Consider the following 24,895-nt stretch of genomic DNA (forward strand, 5'->3'; position numbering starts at 1 on the left):
AGAAATGTTTGTCTTTATGTTGTGTATTTTAACTTGCTGCGCCTTTAGAAGGCCAATCACTTTTCTTTCAGATTGAAATTGTTGTCTTAATTTGCCAACTCACAAAGACTTTTCGCCATTCAATACATTTCTAAATGTGCTACATCTCTTGCTCGGAAATATGTCCCCTGAAGAAATATTAGTTGCAAATGCTGTTTAATGTTGACTATAAAGTCACAAGGCCTACAGAATGAACACCGCAACAAAATAAATCTAGTTTTTAGCATAAATATGCAAACATGCATAAAACAAGACACATTTACTTGAGAAGGAAATAGCATGAGATGGTTTTGTTAAGGTTTTGCTAAAAAATTATAATGAAGAAATATTTGCCTGTAGGGTCAGAAAAATAAACTTAATTCAAAGGGAAAACAGCTTTATTTATCTGAACCCATAGGCAAACATTAGTTTATCTTGTTTTAAGCATAAACATCAATACATTTATTAAAAAGACTTAATATCTCATGTCATTTTTCTTCAATTTATTTTTTTAAGTGAATGATATGTACCTCTCATAACATCAAAGGTCATCAAACCTATAAATCCCATCATTACAAAGATTTTTCAAGCTCATTTTTTGTTCTGGCGGTGAAGAAGCTTGTTTATTTGTATATGGATTGTTTGGTGTAATAAAAGTTGGACTGACATTCTGCAGGAGTGAATGTGGACAATATACAGCTCTCAGCCAGCACATGAAAGCTATTAACACACTAACAGTGGACCCAGTGCATCAGCTCACACATACACAAGCATAGACACTCATTTTGGCTGCACTCTTCATTTGTAATGAACGCACCTGCTGTGGACCCCACATTTATGGATTATGCAAATGTTTATCAAACTGACTGTTTTAAAAAAGGAGAAAAACCAAACACTCAACCACCTGATCTCTCCTTGTCACGGCACATTCCAGTACGCCTGGCTGCTCGTTGGGTCTAACAGGATTACGGTTCTGCAGGGGAGAACCGCAGGGCGCTGCAGTGACCTGTGGAGAGATGAATATGAGTGTGATGTGCACAAATGTTTCCTCTTAATTTGGGTTTTAATAGAGGTTTATAAATTATACTTAAAGGACACAACCTGAAGCTATAATTTAAGCCCACATTTTATAGCTGTATAAATAATTGCTTAGAATCCTAATAAAAATCGTATAAATGAATTATACAAAATATAATTGTATTAAGATTTTATATATATAATTTGTTACCCTTTTCTGGAAATGCATCTGCATATTCATGACACCCTTACTAGAAGCTTATTTGCATTAACATGCTGGGAAATTCTGAGAGAATTATTATATCATTGAGATGATCTCATGCGCCTCTTGTCATAAAGATGATGAATATGGACATCTGAAGAAAACAGCGCAATAAACATACAGCGCAATAAACATACAGGTATGAGCCCCAAGAATGCTGTGTAAAATTCAAATGAGTAGGCTATCATAATAAAATAAAATAACCGGAAAATTGATTAACCAAAATTTACTGTCTGTAATCCATAAAACTAGACTGCACAGGAGGTAAAATACAGACATAGACTATAGGCCTACTGTCAAAAAATAATAATAAAAAAAAAATAAATTGTTTACGGCCCGTTCACACCAACACAAAGGTAACGATATAGCCTAGTTCTAAAAAAAATCATTCTCAATATTAAAAAATATCAGAGTCCAGACTACAACGATAATTGCACAGAAAACCAATATTTGGAACTTGGAATCACTTTCAGAACGATAAATAAATAGCTTAATAAATAGAACCCTATATCCACACATCCACTGTTGTGGACGCTAAGGTTATCGTTCGGCATAGGCTATCGTCGTTGTTGGTGTAAACGGGGCTTTAGAAGCTTAAAAGAGACAATCATTATTATCAACAAACACTCTTGTATTATATAGCCTATCTTAGTATTCAAAACACTTTTTTCCAGTTTTATAATTACAAAAACACAACGTTATATTGATCATAAGTTACTTATTTGTTAATGATATGACTGTGTGTTTGTAGGTCTACGTTTCATACCTGAATCAGCTGGGGTTTGAAACTTTCTGAGGTAAAATCGAATGAAGTTTCGTAGCTACACGAAAACAACTCAATGGAGACAGTATGAATTATGATTTTTTTTTATAGCGAAACACTGCTGTGCAATAACTAACGTTACTAGGCTACGACAACAAATTATGTAAAGCTATCGAACATTAGCCTGATATAGCGTCATTACAAGGTATAAACTTGCGCGCCACAAAACCAAAACGTCCTAAAACCGTTTCAAACGCGAACAGCGCCACCACCAAAGCTCGCTGAAAAAATCACGACACATATTTACTCAAGATTAACAAAAATTCATCAAAACAACACACTGTGACTAAGCAGTCTCTGAAAATCCACATGATAAGTAGCCTATTCACAGGTCTACACAGGAGGGCTGATTATCTTTCATGATAACATGATTTAAAATCTGTCTAGAGTAGACCTTCATGAGCAAATGCCTTTTTTTTCTTTTCTTTTTTTACAAGTTTTGTTTGGAAAACACAATGTTCAAACAAAATAGTTACATTTTTCAACATGCAAAAAATCTCCCTTCTCTTTCAGGTTTAGAGGGGAGATGCTAAATCATATTTTAAAGATTATGTTCACAATAAATCAGTTTTAAGAGAAATTAAGAGAATTCTGCTAAAACATCCATTTAAAAAAACCCAAGTAGAATAATCAGAAGACGAACAAAAATAATCAAACTTGTTTATAGTCTACACATAGCTATGGCCGGTTTCACAGACAAGGCTTAGTCCCAGCATGTCTGTTTTGACTGAAAACAACTTGCCATTGTTTTGTCTCAAGATGCACATCAGTAATGTTTTTTTTTACTAAGGCACGTTTAAAACTCTACTTAAATGTCCTTATTGAACCATGGCCTAATTCCTGGCTTAATCTAAGCCCTGTCTGTAAAACCATGCCATAATGTTTTATAGCATGCTTTCAATCAAACTTAACTGTATTTTGGTGCAAATTCATCTGTCACTTGGTAATGTGGTTCATATTTATACTGTAGCCCAGTATCTGCTCCATCTGTAAGCTGATGAATCACAAGCTCTGCCTTCACAGGTAAACAGTGAGAAAAAGGAAAACACGATCATTCTGCTGTTTCGTGAGGAAACAGTGAGTGGAATCCAGAGCACAAACTGCACAGACGGAGAGAAAAATGTTTGATAACCTGCAGGATCAATTATTTTGAGTTAAAGAGTAAAGACTTAAATACATTTGATGCTACAAAATCTCAAGTTAAGCCAGTTATATTGTTTTTTAGAATGTTTTTGAGTGTTATAAAAAGCAAACTCTACGCTTCCACTGCAATCACGTCTTAATTTATAATCATAAAATGTGTATATTTATGTTCAGTCAGCCAAACAAATGTTACAAGTACGACATCCGCCGTCTATAATTAATGAGGGAATAAACCCGCTCAAGTTGTTCAATTAAATGAAAGTATAGGCACTGGTGAGGTACACAGTCTTTTTATTTCTTTAAAAGAAATATACACATATAAACGTTAGACTAGCTAAAACAAATATCACACACAATAACCTTACACAATGTAGGACCACAAAAACAAAACAAAATAAGGGCCACAGTAAGAAAAGGGGAAGATTGATTTGGTGTAAACAAGTCTGGGGCTGGAAGTAACAGTCTCCGCTAGTTAAGTGCAACCAAGGAAATATTATAACACGTGCCAAATGTAATACCCAAACCTCAAATCACTCACAAGATAGTGCTATCACTGCATCACACTAACTCCTAATAAGGGAGATATGGTCACATCCAGTACCAGGCCCCCTAAATGGCCCAAACAAAAATACAACCAAACAAAAATAACGAATACACTATACAATGCAACTAACAGACAGCAACTATATGAAAACAAAAACAAAAACAAAGAAATTAAGTCCAAGCAAACACACACTTGTAAATAATTTTAAATACTGGGAAAAACAGCGGTCATATATGCGCCATCAGCTGCCAGATGAATCTGTCAACACATAATACACATTCAGCACACCTACATTTATACACCATTAAAACATACAAATAACATTTAGATCATAATTTAATTTGTACATCTTTATATAAAAGATAAAACCACATAAAACATCTCATTACCTCCACAAGGTGTCCTATTTTATATCAAACACATCATATCACCAGTCATGAACGCGATACCAGCTTGCTACTACAACACATATAGAACACATATAAAACACATGCTCAATAACAATACTCTGCTTCCTTTTGCCATGATAAAAATCAAACGACCTACCCAGGAATTGTCAGCAACATGAACAAAAGAAGCTGGACGATATAACGCGTACAGCTCTAAGTGAGCGCGCGCGCTGCCACGTTTGTTACTACAACACAAAACACACATACTTAGCAACAAACAATACTCTACTTTTTACACACAATCAATCTAATGACCTACCCGGGGATTGTTGGCAACATGAACAGGTAAGCGATACCCTCAGCGTGTAGCAGCTCTTCCCACTCGCAACAATGCCACGCCAAACGATCATGTGCGTGTCTCCCACAGCATTGCGTCACCCACCCTTTAACTCGCTTCGGCGGAAATTACGCTGCACACTTTCCGCCGTGACGTCAGTCACCATAAAAAAATATATAAACACCATCAACCCACTACACACACCCCTACTTTAAAAGGTCGCCGTCCCGGCGAATACCTCGTAATACTCCTACAGCCATGGTCTAAATACTGTTAAATGTGAATTCACTACCGCATCACCAGGACCCAGCACCTGAGATACGGGCTGAGGTAATCGAAATGGATTTGTGTGACATCCAGCAGTGGGACGTGTAGTACGCCTAACTGAGGAAGGGATTACATCCTCTCTACCTAATCCATTGCCACTCAAAGCAGACGGACCACCACCCCCCACGTTTTCAGGTGAAGCCAAACTTACACCTGGTATAGCAACATTCCGGTCCCCAGCCCCACTACCCCAATCTACCTGACCTTCAGAACCAGAATAAGGATGCAACGGTATTCCTGTTTCCATCGGCCCCTTACTTATTTGACCTACAGCACTTGGGTGGGAAACAGTGACTTCCACAACCAATCCGTCACCTTCATCAAATTCAATATCTTCCTCCACTCCTTCACCACTCTCTACTCCTACCACTGGAACCATGATGATGTGTGAGGTCGGGACCGGCTTTAACTCAGATCTATGAAAGCACTTAGAAGGACCTGTGCCATCTCGACGTCGCACTTTGTAAACATTTCCAAGGCCATCCTTACATTCTACTACTTCAAACATGCTAGGAGACCATGCATCTTGGATCTTATTGCGCCCCAAAGGGTGACTCCTGTGATAAACCAACGTGCCTGGAGCAAGTATAGATGCATCATTTGGTGGCACTGTTCCTTGGTATGGGGCCTTCTCCTCCAGATACCTCCGTGCCCTATCATAAACCAAAGACAAATGCTCTTTATGTTGGACAATCCAGTCACTCACATGACCTCCTACCAACTCTTCCTCTGCTGCACCCAAGAGGAAATCAATCGGCAACTGAGGCTTCTGGCCAAACATAAGTTCGTAAGGGGAATGCTGTGTGGACTGATGAACAGTGGTGTTATAAGCAAACAACAATTGCGGAAGGAAGTGTGGCCACTTCCCTTTCTTATCTGGAGGCAAAGTCCTCAACAAATCATGCAACGTTCGATTGAAACGTTCGCACTGCCCATTCCCCTGAGGGTGATATGGGGTAGTACGACTCTTTTGGATCCCATAAATGTCACAAAGATGTTTTAACAACTCACTCTCAAAGCTACGGCCTTGATCTGAATGTATACGCTTAGGTACGCCATACACACAAAACCACTTTTCCACCAGTATTTTGGCCACGGTCCTTGCTCGCTGATCTGAGGTTGCAAAGGCTTGAGTAAACTTGGAAAACACATCGGTCACCACCAGAACATTCTCTTGCCCGTTGCTAGCTCGTTCCATGAGGGTGAAATCAATTGCAAGGATTTCTAAAGGGCGGGATGCAGTTAGACTCCCCATAAAGGTGCGAAATTTAGGCTGTGTGGCTTTAGCCAATACACACCGCTCGCATGTACTACACCACTGTTTAACATCCTTCCACATTCCTGGCCAATAGCATCTTTCCCTTAGCAAGGTCATGGTTCGCTCGACACCCTGATGGCCATGATTATTGTGCACATTGTTAAGAACCTCCGTCCGTAAGGAAATAGGGAGTAATAACTGCAAGACGGTCTCTCCTGCCGGTGGAAGCTGTACTTGGCGATATAACACTCCTTTATCCTCCCTAATCCGAGGCCACTGCCTAACCAACTCCCTTTGACCTACATGGCTCTGGTCTACTTCTCCCTTTGAGGGCGGTGTTCCCCTCCTCCAGAGTCTCAAGAAACTTCCAATCACCGGATCGGAGGCCTGCAGTGCAATGAGATCACATTTCTCTCGCACCGGTACAGCATTTATAGCTGAGGCCTCAACGACATAGGGGCTTGACTTAAAAGCCGGCTGGTGTAAAATAACCTCAACTGGGACCATGGTCCCTGCATTACTCATCATCTGACTACTCATAGTAGGGGAGGGAAGACGTGACAGTGCATCCGCGTTACGATTAGCCGTCCCTGGTCGATACCGAAGGTCAAAATCAAAAAGGGCCAGCTGCGAAGCCCAGCGCTGTTCTACAGCTGCCAATTTTGCAGTTTGCAAATAACTCAAGGGGTTATTATCGGTATACACAATAAACTTGTTACCCATTAGGTATTCTCTGAACTTCTCCGTTATTGACCATTTTAAGGCCAAAAGCTCCAATTTCATAGAGCTATAATTTGACATGTTCATTTCAGGGGGCCGCAAACCTCTACTGGCAAATGCGATAGGCCTAGTCTGTCCCCCCTGGTCCTGAGACAAAACTGCTCCAAGACCACGGTGACTCGCATCAATTTCCAAAATGAAAGGTTTAGAAAAGTCTGCGTACCCCAAGACCGGAGTATGCACCAACTTTCCCTTAAGGGTCACAAAAGCTTGCTCACACTTATCACTCCAATGTTGTTCAAAGGAGCCTGTAGTTCTACGAACCGCCCTCTTACCACCTTGCAGTGCTCCCACCAACTTATGCAAGGGGGCAGCAACCGAAGCAAAGCCTTCAACAAATCGGCGATAATATGAAGCAAAGCCCAAAAAGGAACGCAATTCTGTCACACTACTAGGTCTTCGCCACTGGGCAACAACACTAACCTTTTCGGGGTCAGTAGCTACTCCCTCTGCCGAAATAATGTGCCCTAAATATTTCACCTCAGTCTGGAACAGATGGCACTTTTGTAGCTTCAATTTCAAGTGATATTGCTGGAGACGTCTCAGCACCATTTCTAACCTCTCCAAATGCTGCTGAAAAGAAGTTGAAAAGACCACTATATCGTCCAGATATAAAAGCAAAGCATGAAATCGTTCGTCACCAAATATCCTTTCCATGAGGCGCTGGAAAGTACTAGGCGCATTGCACAACCCAAAGGGCATCCTAGTAAACTCAAAGAGCCCAAAGGGAGTGCAAAACGCAGTCTTCTCCTGATCTTGCCTGGCTACCGGAACCTGGTTGTATCCACTAGCTAAATCTAGGGTACTAAACAACTTAGCCCCAGCCAACGCATCCAAGGACTCCTCAATCCGTGGGAGAGGGAAGGCGTCCTTACGAGTTCTTAAATTCAGTTGTCTATAGTCTACACACAACCTAATTGAACCATCCTTCTTTTGTACAACAACAATTGGAGACGCATATGGACTGCAACTCTGCTTTACTACTCCTTGATCTATCAGCTCCTGGATATGCTGCTTTACCTGATCATACTGGGAAGGAGGTAACCTACGATAACGTTGTCGCACTGGAGTCTCATCTAGCAAAGGTATTGTATGCTCGACCAAGGTAGCGCAGCCCAAATCACCTTCCCCACGACTAAAGATGTCACTATACCTTTCCAGAAGAGTGCGGGCCTCCAATACCTCCGGAGAAGACAGATTAGGGCAAACTAACTCAGAAAAATCCACAGAAGGGAGTTCTTCCACTGTCACAGCTTGAACTACAGCTACCTGTTCTCCAGTGGAGCTCTGGGAATTGAACTCTACTTGCGTTGTAGACTGTACTGAAACTAAATGAAAGTCTCCAAGAACTACCTTAGGCTGAATCCACCGATCCTGGGTCCCAACGTTTACGACAGGTACCTCCAGCCTCCCCTGAGCTACTGACAGAAAAGCAGAAGATATAATCAAATCACAAGGTAAGTGACAATTCTCCAAAGGCAAAGGCTCCAACAAACCTGAAGAAAAGGTAGATCCTAATCCAGTATGACAAATAGCAGAAACAAACTTTAAAGTACCAGCTGGAACCAAAACAGCAGGTCCGGGACGAACCCGAACACGGCCAACCAACCCTGTGTCCAGGACACGGTCGAGCTGTCTGCATTCCGCCATTGCCTTCTTCCACTCTTTCCCTACGGCTCGTACTCCTAGGTGTTGAAACAAAGAATCTCCATGCTGTATAAACAACTCCTGATAACACTGGTTGATCACATTCATTCCCAGCAAGCCGGCAATCTGGCCATGCTGCCCCCGTACTCCCTCTGGATTCTTCACCACTAGAATTCCCATCCCAGGAAGTAATCTGCCCAATACTTGTATATCCACCTCCAAGTAACCCAAATAAGGAATAGCGAGACCATTAGCGGCCTTTAACTTTAGCCAGTTGCAAGATTGCAACTCAGTTCCCAAAGCCGGCTGAAGATGTTCAAAAAAAAATTGTTCAGTAATCGTGGTCACCATAGAACCGGTGTCTAACAAGCAGGCTACAGATAACCCCCCAATTATCATTTCTACTGTAGGACAGTTCCCTATAAGTTTAGTACCATCATTTCCTCTAAAGCCCGAAAACTCCCCTTCCAATGCCTGGGCACTAGCACCGGAGGGTTCTAGTTTTCCGAGTGATCAACAGTGACTCTAGATGCAACATTGGACTGACTTGAACTTTGTGGGCCATCCCCTCCAGCAACATGCTGAGATGACTTCAGATCTACCTTGCAAAACCTAGCAATATGACCTGCTTTATTGCAACGAATACATATGGGTTTACCATCTGGTTGGTAGGGGAAATTAGTACCACGTGGACGCACATCATACCTCTTAGAGAACACCGGTGGTTCAAGGTGTCTCATAATAGTGTCTAATTGTGCTTGTTGCTTACGCAAACACTCCTTTAATTCTGTTAACTCATCTACTGGCTGTACTGCGGCTACATTTGTTTGAATCTCTGCAGCCCTACCCTGAGCACTATAGGAATAAGCACGGGGCCTTTGACTAGCCATGCGTTCTCCTTCTTCTACCCATTGGATAGCTTCAGTACGAATATCCAAAAAGGAGGCAGAAGGTTCCATACGTACCCTTCTTTTTAACTCTCGTCTCAACATGCCATCCCTAACATGCTCGATAAACTGGTCCCTAAGAACAGAATCAGGATTAGCAAAACATTGTGGATCCCTTCGCTTAACTGACTCAATAAGGGACATAAGGGCATGAGAATATTCCCTCAACGATTCTCCCTCCATCTGTTTTCTTTGAAAGAACTGAGTCTGCAGACCTATGTAAGATTTAGAGCAACCATAGGTCTCCCGAAGGATGGAAAAGATCTTTTCTGCAGTATTTCTTTCTGCAGGGGTCCTAAACTTCATCTCCGCCTTTGCCTCACCTTCCAGTAAATCAAAAACAAAAAAAACTTGTTCATTGTCTGACATATGACGTAAAGTCAAAGAGCTACGCACCTCCTCTATCCAGTCCTCAACTCCCAAAGAATCCTGAGCAGCCTTCCCTGAGAAACGAGGACACTTTCTTTCCCTTGGGACATAAACATATCGCTCAGTTACCACTGGAAGAGATGGTATAGACAAAGGAGTCGGTAAAGAATTAGACACAGAGGGAGGGCCTTCCAACAAATCATTAGCAGGGACAGCTACCACTCTCTGAGTGGTTTCCTCTCTAAGCCTGGCATTTTCTGATTGCAATTGTTGTACCAATTCAGTTAATGCCTGCACTTGCGCTGCTATTTCCTCTGCCATACTGTAATAAAGCAAAAAAAAAGAAAAGAAAAAAAAAAAGGAGAGAGAGAAAAAAAAAAATATATATCAAAAAATAATATTTTGCATATATGTATACCACTCAAAAATATGGACAATCTGCTGTTCCACGTCGATGCTCGGAGGCCCTTTGATGATGATCCAGGTCTTCAACCACTGTTTTTCCCAGTACACAACACCATATAACAAAAAAACAAAAACAAAAAAACGTGCAACATACACCCAGAGCCTTAATACTAAGACCCTGCCTGACTACGCCACATGTTACAAGTACGACATCCGCCGTCTATAATTAATGAGGGAATAAACCCGCTCAAGTTGTTCAATTAAATGAAAGTATAGGCACTGGTGAGGTACACAGTCTTTTTATTTCTTTAAAAGAAATATACACATATAAACGTTAGACTAGCTAAAACAAATATCACACACAATAACCTTACACAATGTAGGACCACAAAAACAAAACAAAATAAGGGCCACAGTAAGAAAAGGGGAAGATTGATTTGGTGTAAACAAGTCTGGGGCTGGAAGTAACAGTCTCCGCTAGTTAAGTGCAACCAAGGAAATATTATAACACGTGCCAAATGTAATACCCAAACCTCAAATCACTCACAAGATAGTGCTATCACTGCATCACACTAACTCCTAATAAGGGAGATATGGTCACATCCAGTACCAGGCCCCCTAAATGGCCCAAACAAAAATACAACCAAACAAAAATAACGAATACACTATACAATGCAACTAACAGACAGCAACTATATGAAAACAAAAACAAAAACAAAGAAATTAAGTCCAAGCAAACACACACTTGTAAATAATTTTAAATACTGGGAAAAACAGCGGTCATATATGCGCCATCAGCTGCCAGATGAATCTGTCAACACATAATACACATTCAGCACACCTACATTTATACACCATTAAAACATACAAATAACATTTAGATCATAATTTAATTTGTACATCTTTATATAAAAGATAAAACCACATAAAACATCTCATTACCTCCACAAGGTGTCCTATTTTATATCAAACACATCATATCACCAGTCATGAACGCGATACCAGCTTGCTACTACAACACATATAGAACACATATAAAACACATGCTCAATAACAATACTCTGCTTCCTTTTGCCATGATAAAAATCAAACGACCTACCCAGGAATTGTCAGCAACATGAACAAAAGAAGCTGGACGATATAACGCGTACAGCTCTAAGTGAGCGCGCGCGCTGCCACGTTTGTTACTACAACACAAAACACACATACTTAGCAACAAACAATACTCTACTTTTTACACACAATCAATCTAATGACCTACCCGGGGATTGTTGGCAACATGAACAGGTAAGCGATACCCTCAGCGTGTAGCAGCTCTTCCCACTCGCAACAATGCCACGCCAAACGATCATGTGCGTGTCTCCCACAGCATTGCGTCACCCACCCTTTAACTCGCTTCGGCGGAAATTACGCTGCACACTTTCCGCCGTGACGTCAGTCACCATAAAAAAATATATAAACACCATCAACCAACTACACAAAAATCATTACATAGCCTGAAATGAAAGTATGTGAACTAACTAAACCAGGAAGGTACTTTACTAACATCATGAACCGGTTAAACCAGCTTCTGATTACATAGTCACGTGACACGTCCTTTGTTTTTCTTCCTCATTCGCTCTTTTTCATTTGATTGATATGGACACAGAATTCAGAAAACATAATGAAGGCTGAAGAAGACACATAATGAAGGCTGATTATCACAACACTTGTGATGGAGAGAAAAGGTGAGTAAAATATGTTTTAAGTTTTAAGTTTTATTTGTTCAAAATTGTACAGATCAGAGCAAATTCAGTTAAAACCATGCAGCTCAGTTTAGAGTTAGAGTTTAAATCACACTGCTTATAACCTAGCATAGCTAAATACATTTTAAAAATGTACCTTTTTATTACAAAAGCCATTGTCCCTATTAATATAATATGAGTGAAAGCGATGTTGAATTGCTTTGAACTATGAAGATGGATTGTGTTGTCTCTCACAGTGTTCAGCGGGAAAGATCACATTCACCTGATCTCAGTGTTTTGTCCCTGAAAAGCGACAAATCAATGAAAATGCCAATTCAGTTCAAAGATGGATTTGATCAAAGGTAAATATGTTTTATGTGACATAACTTACATTACCTTTTATTTTGGTGCTATAGTGAAGTAGATCAAAACAAAAAAAATAGTTTGCAACTGATTTTCCTTACATTTTGATGCCATTGAGATGTGTGCTAGAAAATAAGAATTATTATAAACTATTGTGAGATGGATTATATTTTCTTTCAGTACTAAGGAAAGATCACATTCAACAAATCCCAGTGTTTTGTCCCTGAAAAGCGACAAATCAATGAAAATGCCAATTCAATTCAAAGATGCAGATTCTCTGTTTGATCAAATCTACTTGCCTTTATGTTTGCACCAGGTATAGCTGTGATAATTGTATCCATATGTCAATAAATAACATTTTGTTAAAGTTTTTCCTCAACTCTTTACACACTTACACTGATCTCAAACTAATACTTCTGTTCTCAAATCAAAGGCATATTTCTAAACTACAAATAATCTTTTTTCCTCTGCCGAACCTCTTTTAATTAAGCACGTGTTTAACCACATTCACTTTCAGGAATAAAATAGCACTGAAAATAAACATAACAACATGAACTCAAATAACACATTCTCCACTAAGTAGCAAAACTGTTTTTGTGAAAATTAGGCCAAAGCTTGGTTTTGAAGAAAAAGTGTTTTTGAGTGAAGCATTTGGTTTCGATATAATTTGTATTATACGCATCTAAGTGATGGAGAGTAAACTGAAATAAAGTTTATTTTGTCGTTCCCTGGAGAAATCACATTTACCTGATTCCAGTGAAGTACAGATCCCAATTCATTCGAGAGATGAAACAAATGTACCACACCAAAGGTCTGGTTTCACAGCACATCTGTTCACCTGTTAGTGTTGATTTAAGCTAGAGAAGTGCACTTACTGTGCTTCATAGTTCAGAGACGGGGATCTGATAACTCACCATGTCAATCGCAGTGAATAAGGACGAGTACAGATGATTTGCTGTTAACTTTTACCACCTGCAGGTTTTCAGCAAGACAGCAGATCATCTCGGACTTCCTTATTGATCAGTGACAAGTTGCCTTCATGTTGATCTCAGTTCCTCTCAGCTGATCTGAAATAACACATAAGTGAAAACTGGAAAGTAGTTAATCCAAATACTTTGAATAGATTTGTGTAAGAAAAATACTCAAATTTTGGTTAATTTTCAATCTTGTATATGACATTAATCATAATTTTTCAGTGCAACTTTATATATGTTGTCACAAACCCACTTAGACAAAATAAAAAAGCCACAGCCTTCAATATTTAATAAAGCAATAAATAACTTAACTTTGCTTGAATATGATCAAGTTTACACTCAACTATGTACAGAACACATGCATTTTCTAACATTGAGAAAGTCTTTGTGGTTTTATTATTTTCTTATGAAAATATGTTTCTTATACAGACACAACCAGCAAACACATGATCCAGAGATCTACCAAAGGTTAAAAGCGTACATCATAATGAAGCATCAGTATGTTTTTGAGGGATTGGGAAAGCAGGAAAACCCAACACTCCTGAATGAGATCTACACAGAGCTTTACATCACAGAGGGTGGAAATGGAGAGATCAGTAATGAACATGAAATTAAAAGGATAGAAAAATCACTAAAGGCTGCAGAAGGAGCATCAATACCAATCAAATGCAATGACATCTTTAGACCTTTACCTGGACAAGACAAACCCATCAGAACTGTGCTGACAAAGGGAGTCGCTGGCATTGGAAAAACAGTCTCTGTGCAGAAGTTCATCCTGGACTGGGCTGAAGAGAAAGAGAATCAGGACGTCCAGCTCATATTTCCTCTTCCTTTCAGAGAGATCAATCTGATGAAGGACCAAACACTCAGTCTTTCAGATCTTCTTCATGTCTTTTTCCCTGAAACAAAAGAAATGGAAATATCCAGTGACAAAAAAAAGTGTTGTTCATCTTTGATGGTCTGGACGAGTGTCGTCTGTCCCTGGATTTTCAGAGTGATGTGAGGTTGTGTGATGTAAGTGAATCAGCCTCAGTGGACGAGCTGCTGACGAACCTCATTGTAGGGAATCTGCTTCCCTCGTCTCTCATCTGGATCACCTCCAGACCAGCAGCAGCCGATCTCGTCCCCTCTGAGTGTGTCCATCGAGTGACAGAGGTACGAGGCTTCAATGATCCACAGAAGGAGGAATACTTCAGGAAGAGAATCAGTGATCAGAGTCTGGCCAATACAATCGTCACACACCTGAAGTCATCAAGGAGTCTCTACATCATGTGCCACATCCCCGTGTTCTGCTGGATCTCAGCCACTGTTCTGGAGAAGATGTTGAACGAAGCAGAGAGAGGAGAGATTCCCAAGACTCTCACTCAAATGTACACACACTTCCTGATGGCACAGATTAGCATCAAAGACACAAAGTATACTGAGAAGGAGGACAAAGATAAAGAGATGATCTTCAAACTAGGGAAACTGGCATATGAGCAACTGGAAATGGGCAATGTGATCTTCTATGAGGAAGACCTGAGAGAGTGTGGCATTGATGTGACAGAAGCATCAGTTTACTCAGGATTGTGCACTCAGATCTTCAGAGAGGAGTCTGGCTGGTATCAGGGAAAAGTCTTCTGCTTTGTTCATCTGAGTATTCAGGAACATCTAGCGGCTCTATATGTGCACCTCTCCTTCCAAAACAATGGCAAAAATGTGCTTGAGGCACATGAATCTGGAACGCCTGTGACAATGTTCAGCTTACACAAGTGTGCAGTTAAAAAATCTTTAGAAATTATGAATGGACATCTCGATCTTTTCCTTCGCTTCCTTGTGGGACTTTCACTGGAGTCAAATCAAAAGCTATTAAAAGGGCTTTTGGTGAAGAAGACAGGAAGCTCCCTGGAAAGAGAGAAAACTATTGAGTATCTCAAGCAAACAATAAAAAAAATCCCTTGCACAGAATTTACTCTTGTTTTTTTCCACTGTCTGAATGAACTCAATGATCATTCCCTCATTACTGAAATTCAAAGCTATCTGACCTCCGGAAAAATAAACGGCGACACTCTGTCCCCACATCTCTGGTCATCTTTGGTGTACATCTTAATGACATCAAATGAGAAGTTCAATGATTTTGAACTTAGTAAATACGGAAGATCGGACACAGCTGTGTTCTGGTTGCTTCCTGTGATCAAGTTGTCGAAAAAGATCTGGTGAGAACATGTAGTTGCTTGCTTACATGAAGTCAATGATATGAACATTTTTTTGGTATTTTACCTTTAGAAAAAATAGCACATTAATTCTATTTACACTGTGTAAATCACTATTTTAAAGATGCAATTTTATGCCATTTATACTTGGTGCAACAGTATCTACCATCATATACACAGTAAATAGCATATACCTTAGTCTAAACAGCTGATGCTATTATTTTATTTGTTCTGGCAGGATGCATGGCTGTAATATCACAGAAAAAGGCTGTGCGGTGCTTTCTGCTGTTCTTCCATCAATATCTAATCTCAGAGAGCTGGACTTGAGTCACAACAACTTGCAGGACTCTGGAGTGGAAATACTCTGTATTGGATTGAAAAGATCACACTTCAACTTAAAAACATTTGTGTATGAGTTTTCAGTGAACCAAAACACAAAACAATATGTCTATATAAGCCGTTTACATTTAAAGGTTTTAATCAAACATATAAATCTATTTTTAGGAGGAGTCTGAGGTCTGACGATTGTGATCTCAATCTTAATTGCGTTGCCCTTCCTACCGCTGGACTACAGGACACAAAGTGTAGGCTGGAATCACTCAAGTAGGTTTACTTTTTGTAGGTATACAGATATTGTATATTTAGGTTTACAAGTTTACAAATGCATAGACAGTATTTGCATACTTTAAAATGATATTCTACCTTCTTAATAAGAATGATAACGAAGACTTAAATACGATTTTTTTTCTCTTCTCCTTGTAGCCTGAAGAGATGTGGAGTAACAGGAGCATGCTGTGTTTTCCTGAGCTCAGCTCTGAGGTTAAACCCTTCTCATCTGAAAGTGCTGGACCTGAGCTGGAATAACATAGGAGACTCAGGAGTGAAACATCTCTGTGCTGCTCTGGAGAAAGTTTGGTGTGCATTGGAAACACTAAAGTAAGTTACAACAAACTTAATTAGTAAGTTTTGACCTTTATCAGAATCATTTATTAATTTTAAAAGTGTTATGCAGTATAAACAGTCAATGGAGAGAAGGCCTGCCCTAAAGTTACTGTTGCAACACTTCCATTTGTTCCAATGAAAATCAACATAAAACAATTTTCTACTGAATCAGGATATTCAATGGGAAAAGTAAGGTTGGACTTTATTTTATCCATCGGAAATTAATTAGGTGAAAAAAGGGGTTCAAAAATAAAAATAAGGCCTTGTCAGTCTAAAAGTAAATGTAGTGACTTTTGAATTCATAAACTTTTAGAGTATTAATTCACCTAAAAATGTAAATTATTTACTCACCATTGTTACAATGCAGATGACTAGGCAGTGTTTCCATACCCAGTAGGTGGGTATTTAAAATATCACACTCAAAAAAAGACAAAAATACTTAATAAAAGCACCGATTCACTTTATCTGAATGACAACTTGGACATGCGCTTCTGTACAATCGTCGTCATTAATGTCCATTGTTTCTTGTGTGTCACGTGACGAATCGCAACGCGTTCAAAATGTGGTCGCGGTTTCTTATCGTTATTACAGAGCAACAGCACACTCTCACTCTTGAAATTACATTTCAGTAAAATATTATCAATGTGGTCTACTTTTATGATGTTTTGAGGTTGGAATTTAAATTTCCATTCACTTTGAATGGAGAAAAGAAAAGTTCTTATGTGTAAATGACAGAATTACTAACTTTCTTGGGGGTGAATGATTGCTTTAATATTGTGTTTAATCTTTTTGACTTGTTAGACTTTCAACTTGCAAAATCAACGCAGAAGGCTTTGAATCGCTGGCTTCGGCTCTGCAGTCAAACGCTCAACTGAGAGAGCTGGACCTGGGAAACAACAGACCTGGAGATCAGGGAGTGGAGCTGCTGTCTGCTGTTCTCCACGATCCAAACTCTCGACTGAAAACACTGAGGTTCCGATATAGAAATCAGTGCATTGTTTTTGATAAAGTTGGAAAATGAAGCATGTTACATTTCATTTCTTTCTCAGGTTGGACAAATGTGGAATCACAGAGAAAAGTTGCACTGCTCTGGCTTCAGCTCTCAGCTCAAAGACCTCCAATCTGACAGATCTGGATCTGAGTATTAATGATCTACGAGACTCAGGTGTGAAGAAGCTCTGTGTCGGCCTGCAAAGTCCTCGCTGTAAACTACAGAAGCTGAGGTAAAATAAATGAAAACTAATCCGATTTCCACAAAAACTAAATTTACACCATTATTGGTTAACTTTTCCGCTGTCTGAAAATCCACTCTGCTTTCTTCAGGTTGTCCAACTGTAATGTTACACATGAAGGTGTGACGGCACTGAGCGATGCTCTGAAATCAAATCCATCCCACCTGAAAGAGATCGATCTGCTCGAGAATCATCTGGAAGAGTTAGACTTGAATGTGATCTCCATGATAATGGAAAAATCATCAGAAAAACACAAACACTAATGTTTAAGATAACCCTTAAAAAAAGAGTCGGATAACTCCATTATCCGTAACCACTAACCATCATTAACTCATGGAAAGGATGTCATACTTACTATACATGGATGTTGTACAATGGATATGCATTTTTTTCTGGATACTTATAGAGTGTTAACTACAAACAATTTCTTTGAAATTTTATTTTAAGAACTAGATACAAAAAGATCATAAATAAAGCTCATAAGTTAGGTGCACCTAAAGGTGGAAATACAGAAAGTGTGAAATTAAGATTCCTCAACCTGTTACCAAACCATTCTTAAATGTACTGCTGTTTTACAATGTTAAATTTACTGCAACATGAATATTATGCTCACTGTGAAAATTAAATACATTACATTAACATCTTTTTGCACATGTAAAGGGGGAAAAAGGAAGAAAATGACAGAACTCATAAGCTGTACATGAAAACGACTGCTGGTATTATATACATCATGAAGAAAACAATTAAAAACTATCATATGTACAAGCAAAATCCTAGATTATGTACAGTGAAAAAAGTTTTAAAAATAGATCTGTGACTATGAAATTCTTGCAATGATTCAATTCAGCAGTTTCGAACATTTTATCAAATTACATACACAGATTTAATTATTTGCGCATGACCTCTGGTTGTAGATTCAATGGTACTTAAAAGGTAGAGACATGGAAGTAGCCTAAATTAAATGAAATTGAAAAGAGGGAAAAATAAAAAGACTGAAGGATTGACAAAAAGAAACCAGGAAGAACAGGAAGATTAAGTCACTTACTTTGCTACTTAAAAAAATGCAAAGATTGAATATACAGAACATGAGTAACTCAAGACTAAATCTTATCTGGATCTATCTTCTCATTCCCTTCATTTATTTCCTTTTTTTTTCAACAAATAAAGCGATATAATTTTCCATTCAGCAATGCCTCTAAAAGCTCCATCTGGCCTGCATAAAACAAACACATACCATCCAAAAGGTCTGTTAGATTAGTTTACAATGGCTCAAAACCTCCCGAGGCAAAAGATCCGTTTGAATATAACGTTCAAATTTGATCCACAGGGAACAATTCCTTCCTGCTGACGATGACGATCGGCTATCCTGAAAAGATCCTGAGGAGAAAGGCGTCGTAGTCTGTTTGCACTTAGTTTAAATGGTTCTTTCCACTTACACAAGGAGGACACTTCCCAAACTTTCTCCTGTCAAAAAATACTGCCTCGCTGCCTGGATCAAGAGGGTCAGAAACATCTCATCCGGAGAGACGCATTAAGTCATTTTAATTGTCGGCAAAAGGCCAGTTTAAAAATCCTTAGACATCATGAAGACAATCAGGGAAGATTTTTTTTTTCTTAAATCCTCGTAAAAGCACAAAGCGGTCCAGAAAAGTGCAGTTTAGCTCATTCATTCTGATCTTCATACCATTCATATTCCATTAAAGTGCAAGAGTGATGTGAAATATTCCGTCTCTCTTGTAATTCATGCTAACCAACATGATGCATTGTTTATTCCCTTCGTCACAGATCAGACAGGAATCTTTGTGTCTTGTCTTCGATACATTCCAGACAGTAAATCCTGCACGCTGCTCAGGATCTTCCTCTGATGTGCACTGCACGAGATTCCCATTTTGGCCAGATCCCTGTAAAAGAGCAGCACAGGGGATATTTGGTAAGCTATAGTCATCTTCAAGCTCATCAGGATGTGTAATTAGGTGTGTAATGTGTTGGGATGCTCACTCATGACTCATGGGCATGACGCTCTCTAAGCTGCAGTATCCTGCTGTGTTGAAGTTTTCTCTGTATTGGTCAAGTCCAATGATTTTCAGCCATTCGTCCACAGAACCCAAAGAGGGGGCGGAGCCTTCAGAGGGGGCGTGGTGAAGCATGGATGGGTGGGGCCTGAGGGCAACAACATTACATAATATATTTTATTCCAGAGAAAATTAACTTGCCAGAATTTATGTGTGGCGTTATGCGTGTTTGCATGACTTTGCTTGTTTTGATACTCTCATAGAGATTACTTCTCTAAAATATAGTATATATTAGGGCTGTGTATCACCAACAATGTCACGATACGATACGCATCACGATACTAAAGCCACGATACGATACGTATCACGATATGGATCAATTTGGAATAAAAAATTATTTTGAGCAGAGTTTAATAACAGTAATATCTGTTTATTAAATAACCAGTGTTATAACAGTTGTGATATAAAAAATTATACTGAAAAACTATTTAGTTTTTGTCATTTGTCAAAAAACAATGAGTTAAATGAAATAAAACAATTGGCACATAAAGCTTAGAATGGCTCTCCCTTTTGCTTTTAAAGTCTCTGCCTCAATAACTGAAATAACAATTATAATGTCAATTATAGTGACACTGAAGCGTGTCAACAATGCTCAATGACTAAACAAAACTTAAAACATATTCCATAAAAGCAAAACCTGTAACAACTTAAATATAACTTCGTTTATTTTCAAACTCTTTTAAACACCTAGTATTTAACAATTTGGTCTTACGTAAGTGTTGGAATGCGCACCAAACAGAGTCATTTCTTCAAAATTACGTCTCGCTTAACTTCATCATACAATATATGGATACAAAACATGTATGGATATGTATGGATACAAAACACGGATAAAGCGATATAATCCGCGAAAAATAACTTTTGTTACTCGCGAGGTGTTTGTGAGGCGGCTTTACTCTATGTATGCATGCAGAGAAAACCATCTCGAGCGCGCGATACTGAATAGTTTAAATTCCTTGAATGTTTAAACTGGTAAGACATAAAAAGACGTGCAAATGGTAAACTTTAGTCATGATGCAATGCTGGCCCGATTATGCAAGTAAATATTCCGTCATGTCACGACTCCGAAAAGCGAGAGTGTCGCCGCCTTGTGCAACACACGCCTTGGCGCTTGCCTTGTGCAACACATTTGACAGACGAGAGAGAATGCAGCACCGTTTGAACACTGATGCTGTTTGTGAAAGTTTTAAAATGACTGATTTGATTTTATAATCTGTGTGCATTAATTTACTAATAAAACCTACATGCTTAAAGGAACACTTCACCCATTTGCATTAGACTTTGTATCTTTAGAAACCCAGTCACATTTTCGAATGGTCATGGTTTATTCCCTTATTTTCCCCTGAGATGGGAGAAATAAGGATTTAAGTGTTCCACTTCCTGCTTTTTATGACGCAAAAATCGTCAATTTGCGTCATAAAAAGCAGGAAGTCAAATTTCTTTGAATAAGGGTAAGACTACAAACACTAGCTCATCATTTATCCAGTAGAAGGCGCTGTTCCGCATGTTTTCAACCCGCCCATAGAGGGATCTCACTCACAGAATGTACATATAGTGTCAGCCATTCTTTATTTGGAAGCTAAGCTAAAAGTTTCTTATTCTGTGGAGAAAGCTGAGTAGTAGCGGTGACCATCCTCTTTTTCCCGGACATGTCCGGCCGTCGAGATCGTCCAAAATGTCCAGGATTCGGCTTTTGCTTTCTGCAGTCGCATTCATAGTTTACATGCACATTTTTGTTTCAATCTAACTGAATTCATTCCGATTGGTGAATCTGAATGTAGTGTTTACATGAACGCTAAACAAGTGATCGTTTGATGTGCGTTTTAACATTGCTAGGAAAATTCCCGCTCCTCCGTGAGAGATACGAGACCGGTGCGTCTCACAGGCGCCGGCGCCACTCATCAGTAATCACGCCACCGGGCTCGCATCGTTCTCCGCGGCCGTCAGTCTCGTTCCTGCTCGTCACAGTAAACATGAGGAATGGCGACTGAAGAACGCAAAAGCCGAATCCTGGACATTTTGGGCGACATCAAAATACTGGGCAGACTCACGGAGACTCACTAGTAGCATAGCCTTGTTGTTTACTGCGATCTCTTACCGGTAGGCGTGGCCTCCTAGGGCAGTGAAGCAAGTGCATTCTGGGAGTTGTTGTCTTTCATCCTCATAAGCCAAAAATACATTTTCTGGCTTTTCTCAGTCTAGAAGGCTCCAAATTCAAAAATAATTTCACATTTCTCCTACATAAAAGACCCATTTTAAATACACATTCATCTTTCCAGAGGTGAAGTGTTCCTTTAAGTGAATCAATGTTTGCGGCAATTTCCCGCATTATAAGTGGGAGACCTGCGGGAATGATTAAAATTATGCGCAATACCTGCAATCCCGCGCCGAAATTCGAGCCCTGAATTGGCTACATTCAAAAGCACAACAGTATCGATACAGCAGCTGCTGTATCGATACGCGCATCGTCAGGAGTTCATGACGATGTATCGCTGTATCGATATTTTGAGCACAGCCCTAGTATATATAGTATATAAAAATAAACTTTTCTATTTAAAAAATGTAATTTAATCCTGTGATCAAAGCTGAATTTTCAGCATCATTACATGATCCTTCAGAAATCATTCTAATTTGCTGATTTGCTGCTCAAGAAATCAATGTTGCGCTGCTTAATATTTCTTATGGAAACAGTGATACATATTCCAGGATTCTTTGATGAATAGAAAGTTGATGAATACAAAACCCCAGCATTTCAAATGAAAATATAAATATTTTTTAACATAAATATCTTTACTGTTACCTGTGATCAATTGAATGCATCCTTGCTAAATGAAAGTATGAAAGTATTACTCTTTGCATCTATCCTTGCTAAATGAAAGTATTAATTTCCAAACATTTGCAAGTATTGCAAAAACATGGTCCCATTGTACATACTGCTAACCGGGTTCTCTTTAAACTGTTGCTCATGACAGAATTTAACAAAAAGTAAACTAAAATGCATTTGAAACATTTTGGGACTCAATGCCACATGAAATTGGGCATTCTATCTATCCAGTGTACAGCAATTGTAAGTAGCTTCCTGTCGAGATGAACTTTATGCCCCCAGAAGAATAGATAAACCTAATAAAAGCTCAAAAGGGATTTTTGTTTTAATAAGTATCTACAAAAGCCAAACACATATTTTAGGATTTGCCCCAAAATACACCCAAAACAGCAAAAAAAGTGTGAATGTAAAGTCCCATCGAGAATAAAAGTGTTGACGTGCACCTGCTGGCGTCTCCCGCTGTCCTCTTGAGCGAGGCAGGATTGCGTATGAGTTTGTCCAGCATGTTGACTATCTGGCTGAATTTGGGTCTGTCTGCGCGTTCCCTCATCCAGCACTCCAGCATGAGCTGATGCAGAGCCAGCGGGCACTCCATGGGCGGCGGCAACCGGTAGCCTTCCTCTATTGCCTTTATCACCTAGGAAACAGGAGAGAGGAAGTGAGTGGCTGATCTTTCTGAACTACCGCATTCAGTTGGTTTGTATAACTTGGCATGGCACACAATAGCACGATAAAGCAAAGTATTAATACTCTTCTAAGCGTACCATGGGAACGCCAGCGCAGAAGGCATGACAAGCTCTCGTAATTAATTAGATTTGTGGTACAGTGCCACTTACATCCTGGTTGCTCATGTCCCAATATGGTCGTTCGCCATACGACATCACTTCCCACATGACGATGCCGTAACTCCACACGTCACTGGCCGAGGTGAACTTCCTGTACATGATGGCTTCTGGAGCCGTCCAGCGGATTGGAATCTTTCCTCCCTGTGATTGACAGGTTCAGGTTCATATTAAACAGAATTAAGGCCCGTTTACACCATGGTAACTAGAACTATATGTGACCCTGGATCACAAAACCAGTCACACGGGTATATTTGTGGCAATAGCCAACAATACATTGTATGGGTCAAAATGATCCATTTTTCTTTTATGCCCAAAAATCATTAGGATATTAAGTAAAGATCATGTTCCATGAAGTTATTTTGTAAATTTCCTACCGTAAATATATAAAACATTTATTTTTGTGAGTGAATGCAGCACAATCGTGAACATAAATGGAAAACTTTAAAGGCGATTTTCTCAATGTTTAGATTTTTTTGCACCCTCAGATTCCAGATTTTCTAATAGTTGTATCTCGACCAAATATTGTCCCATCCTAACAAACCATACATCAATGGAAAGCTTATTTATAAGCTCAATTTTTAAAAAAATTACTCATGTGACTGGTTTTGTGGTCCAGGGTCACATATTAAGAGTCCACACAATCAATCTTTAAAGCAGGATGAATTCTGATTGGCCGTCAATGTTTTTATCGTTCATCAGCTGGAAAAATCGTTCTGAAAGTTATTCCAACAATATTGTTTCTCTGTGCCGTTAGCGTTATAGTTGTGGTATCGACTCTGCTATTTTTTTATATTTAGAATGATTAATATAACTATATCTTTATCGTTATCATCACAGTTTTCATCCTTGGTGTGAATACAACAGTAAATTCCAATCCACTAATTTAAATAAGTGACATTCCCAGAAGGCTGAAATTCCATATAAATGTATTGAAACTAGTGTTATTATTGTTAACTATATGTTAAAAAAAATAAAAAAATAATTGCTCAATGTTAGTTAATGCATTAGCTAATGTTAACGAATAGAACCTTATTGTAAAGTGTTAGTGTTACCAATTAATGTAACATTGTATATGAATAAATGTAAACACTCGTACCCTGGTGGTATACGCTCCTTCTGGTTCATCTTCCAGCACTCTGGACATCCCAAAATCCGAGACTTTGCACACCAGGTTGCTGTTTACTAGGATGTTGCGTGCTGCGAGGTCCCTGTGAACGTAACTCATGTCGGAGAGATATTTCATACCGGACGCGATTCCTCTCAGGATGCCCACCAGCTGGATAACGGTGAAGCGACCGTCATTCTTCTGAAAGAGGAAGCAACACTTCAGACCTGAATAGTGACACCTTCTATCTATCTATCTATCTATCTATCTATCTATCTATCTATCTATCTATCTATCTATCTATCTATCTATCTATCTATCTATCTATCTATCTATCTATCTATCTATCTATCTGT

The 24,895-nt window shown here is 39.1% G+C and overlaps 2 protein-coding genes across 2 annotated transcripts in view; one reads left to right on the forward strand and one right to left on the reverse strand.

Annotated features, from left to right (window-relative positions):
• Positions 1-11,665: 11,665 nt before the first annotated feature.
• On the forward strand, positions 11,666-18,456 carry LOC306996945 (NACHT, LRR and PYD domains-containing protein 3-like). The gene is given in 12 exon segments (XM_079609905.1): positions 11,666-11,993; positions 12,248-12,352; positions 12,534-12,643; positions 13,077-13,164; positions 13,757-14,259; positions 14,262-15,522; positions 15,758-15,928; positions 16,024-16,122; positions 16,282-16,455; positions 17,263-17,433; positions 17,511-17,684; positions 17,785-18,456. Coding segments are annotated over 12 exon segments (3,069 nt in total). The 5' UTR covers positions 11,666-11,952; the 3' UTR covers positions 17,957-18,456.
• Positions 18,457-19,459: 1,003 nt separating this feature from the next.
• The window catches only part of epha4l (eph receptor A4, like), a 50,238-nt gene continuing 44,802 nt past the window's right edge, over positions 19,460-24,895 (reverse strand). The window contains exons 13-17 of the mRNA XM_079609906.1: positions 24,531-24,740; positions 23,426-23,575; positions 23,033-23,226; positions 19,692-19,853; positions 19,460-19,594 (exon numbers count right to left, since the gene is read on the reverse strand). Of these exons, the coding sequence (XP_079466032.1) occupies positions 19,480-19,594; positions 19,692-19,853; positions 23,033-23,226; positions 23,426-23,575; positions 24,531-24,740 (831 nt within the window). The 3' untranslated portion in view covers positions 19,460-19,479. The remainder of the gene's footprint in view (positions 19,595-19,691; positions 19,854-23,032; positions 23,227-23,425; positions 23,576-24,530; positions 24,741-24,895) is intronic.

The sequence above is a fragment of the Phoxinus phoxinus genome (genome assembly GCF_949152265.1).
Source record: "Phoxinus phoxinus genome assembly, chromosome: 4".
Classification (NCBI taxonomy): Eukaryota; Metazoa; Chordata; class Actinopteri; order Cypriniformes; family Leuciscidae; genus Phoxinus; species Phoxinus phoxinus.